At 60.7% G+C, this 2,998-nt stretch overlaps 2 protein-coding genes across 2 annotated transcripts; one reads left to right on the top strand and one right to left on the bottom strand.

Moving 5' to 3' along the window:
- Positions 1-760: 760 nt before the first annotated feature.
- BDV14DRAFT_186373 (uncharacterized protein) lies at positions 761-2,081 on the bottom strand (the record flags this gene model as incomplete). Its single annotated transcript, XM_073770803.1, has 1 exon — positions 761-2,081. A coding segment is annotated over exon 1 (666 nt), but the record flags the coding sequence as incomplete, so codon positions are not given.
- Positions 2,082-2,085: 4 nt separating this feature from the next.
- BDV14DRAFT_186372 (uncharacterized protein) lies at positions 2,086-2,506 on the top strand. The gene has a single exon (XM_073770802.1). The coding sequence runs from the start codon at positions 2,094-2,096 to the stop codon at positions 2,298-2,300; it is 207 nt and encodes a 68-aa protein (XP_073621583.1). The 5' UTR covers positions 2,086-2,093; the 3' UTR covers positions 2,301-2,506.
- The last annotated feature ends 492 nt before the right edge of the window (positions 2,507-2,998 follow it).

Genomic DNA, 2,998 nt, shown 5'->3' with positions numbered 1-2,998 from the left:
GGAAATTCATTTGTTGTTTTACTACCCTCGTACTTTCCATAGTTATTGTAACTGGCCCTCGCCATCTCGGCTTTTTCACCTGCGAGTAAAAAAAAAAAATGGAACTGAATACCAGCGGTTTTACCCTTGGGTGAAAAACCTTGACCCTTGGTTCCCTTGGCCTGGGCTACTTCTTATGTGCTAAGGGTTTCGAGTCTTAGCTAATCTTCCTGCTTATCTGTTGCCATGTGAATTCCGCGATCTCCATTGCCTTAGTACCTGGTTCCCCAAACCGCTCCTGTGTGGTCCCCAGCCATATCATGTAGGCCGTCTCGTGATCCTTTACATGCGCCCCACCGAGCTGTGGGAGGAACTGGTCTCGCCAGGATGCCTTTTGATATATTGCCCAGCAGGTTGGCATTACCAGGTCAGGAAAGGCACATCGTCCCCGTCCCCCTTGATCACATACCACCTGGGGGTTGTAGCAGTGGAAGCAGCTATGATATGGCTCAAACCAGGGACTTTGGCCCTTGGTGGCGTCTCTTGCTGCTTTCTTCGCATCAAAGTACTGGAACCGTTGCGGGTTGGGGCAATCATTCAACGTGTGTTGGGCATGGGATCGCTGCTCCGATCCTTGACGTGGTAGATGGTAGCAGATCATACAAATCCCCCGCCATACTTGCAGCAGGTGGACATAGTCGGCCAACCCTTGGCTTTGTGTCTTGATCCGGGCGTGGAGGATTTCAGCCCCGACTTGCAGATCCTGCTGGTCATCATCATCATCATCATCATCATCATCATTGTCGTCGTTGTCGTCGTCGTCGTCGTCGTCGTCGTCGGATGGGTTCAGGTCCGGGATTGGGTTGGGGGAGAACCCCCTCTTCCTGCAGTATCCGCAGATCGCCCTCTCCCTCTCGCAGGGTGCTGCGCCTTCCCCATCCAGGAAGTAGGCAAGCTCGCCCACCAGGCACCTGTGACCCTGGCAATATCGGTGCATCGCCGTTTCGGCGGCATCGGGTGTGGGTCGGTTGGGCGCATCCCTCGCGGCGCGCCAATGGTGCGGAACGAGCACGGTGGACTGCCCTCCCCGCCCATCTCGCCCCAGCCGTCCCACTTCCTGAGCGAAATCAATCATGTTCATGGGAACCCCGACATGCACCACATGCCGAACGGCGGGATGGTCAATCCCCAGCCCGAATGCCGACGTGGCCACGATATATGCCGGGTCCCCGTCCCTCCATCGCTGTAATGCATCGGCCTTCTCGTCCACGCTGCCCGAGGTGGAATGGTAGAGGGGCGCGGTAATCGCCTGCGCTACGTCCAGGGCGGTGTTTTTGGTCCCACAGTAAATGATGGCTCGCTCGTCGGGTTGCATCTGCGTGATCAGGGTCCGAATGTGCGGGATCGCAAACTCTGGCAGGAACTGCTGGCGGGCCGCGGACCGCAACACTTCATACCGGAGATCGCGGCGCGTGGTGCGACTGCGGACCATGCGGGCACCGCGGAGGAGCATGGCTTGCTGAAATCGATCGATCAGCGAGGGCGGCATCGTCGCCGTCAGAAAGACCATCTGGCATTCGAGCTCGCGGAGCAATGGCAGTAGGCCCATCGCTGGGCGGTAGTCGAGAGCCGTGACGGCGAGATGGCACTCGTCAAACACCACCCGGTCCAACTCGTTGGCAATGGCCAGGCGGTTGAGGAATTCCCGGAAGGGTGGGCGGACGGCCTGTTCAACAGCAACCATAATCAGCGGGCACGAGTGTAACTGCTCGGGGCGGGATTTGGCTTCCCAGACATGGGCCTCGAGATCGGCCTCGTGGCACCGGCGCTGCATCTCCGCCTTCAAAACCACCAGAGGCAGGATCAGGACCGTGGTGCCAGCCCCCGGGAGCTGGCAGGGGAGCAGATACAGAAGACTTTTCCCCTCGCTGGTCCGCAGGATAGCCAGCACCTGGCCATCCCCGTTGATCACATGTCCCACGGCCCGTTCCTGTTCAGCGGATCGGTAGGTGGCATCATCTCCATACATCCGCTCCAGGACCGTCCGCGCCTCCGCCATGCGCCAGCGCCGGCGGTTGCGGGCGGGGGCCCTGCGTCGCGCGACGCGCTGCGTGATGGGACTTTCCTGCTCCTCACTCCGGCGTCGCTTGGACGGGGGATGGCGGGCGGATGATGACGGGCTGCACGGGCTGGACAGGCGATCCGGCCGAGGCGTGTCGGCCCACTCCCACCCGGTCGTCGGTCCATGCTGCGAGCCACGGGATGGCGTTGCGGGCATGGGGACGATCGGGCGTCGCACCGGGCTTTTCACCCACGGTTGAAAATTTACCGGATCCCGGACCAGCTGGTGCCAGAGCTGGCTGACTTGGTGGAATTCCTGGAGTCCTGCATCGGTCAGGCCGGCGCGGAAATTCACCGTCCCCCCGTAAACTCGGTTGCCGGTATGGGGGGTATGGCTGGCCTGCCAGTGCATGGCCTCCATCAGACTGCCCAGGATTGGATCCTCCGCCTCCTCCTCCTCCTCCACCCCCTCTCCCTCTTCCAGCAGCAGGTTGGCGTGCGCCGGGGCAAACTTCCGCCTGGCAATCCCGATCGTAATCTGGCGCCATGCCTGGATATGGATGTGCTTGCCCAGCAGCTGCTTCCCAGTCTGCACCACGATCCGCGTCATGCTATCTTCATGCCACGGGCCCTTCCTGGCGGAGAAGACATACTCGGAGACCGCGTGGGGGGCCTGGCTTTGGTGGTGGAGGAACTCGCGGAATGGCTGGATCAGGGCCAGGTACTGCGCCAGCAGCTGCGCGACTTCTGGGAGGAGGAACCGGACTGGCCACCGGGATGCATTGCTTCGGTAGCGGTTCTTGTGGTAGCTAAGGATAAAGAGCATCTGCCCGTCATGCAGGAAGAGGTCTCGCGTGGCGCGCGTCGAGTTCTTCCACCGCAGGGCAATAAACTCGGTGCGGCGGCCTTGTTGCCCGGACCCGAGGAAGATTGGGACCAGCATTGCCTGAAGGAACCG

Source organism: Aspergillus stella-maris (genome assembly GCF_047715825.1).
Source record: "Aspergillus stella-maris strain CBS 113639 unplaced genomic scaffold BDV14scaffold_203, whole genome shotgun sequence".
NCBI lineage: Eukaryota > Fungi > Ascomycota > Eurotiomycetes > Eurotiales > Aspergillaceae > Aspergillus > Aspergillus stella-maris.
This window is presented reverse-complemented; position numbering and strand designations above follow the sequence as displayed.

What these genes read in the sequence shown, in the direction of transcription:
- BDV14DRAFT_186372 (XM_073770802.1), top strand. Translation starts at nt 2,094, where the DNA reads ATGGGACTTTCCTGCTCCTCACTCCGGCGTCGCTTGGACGGGGGATGG.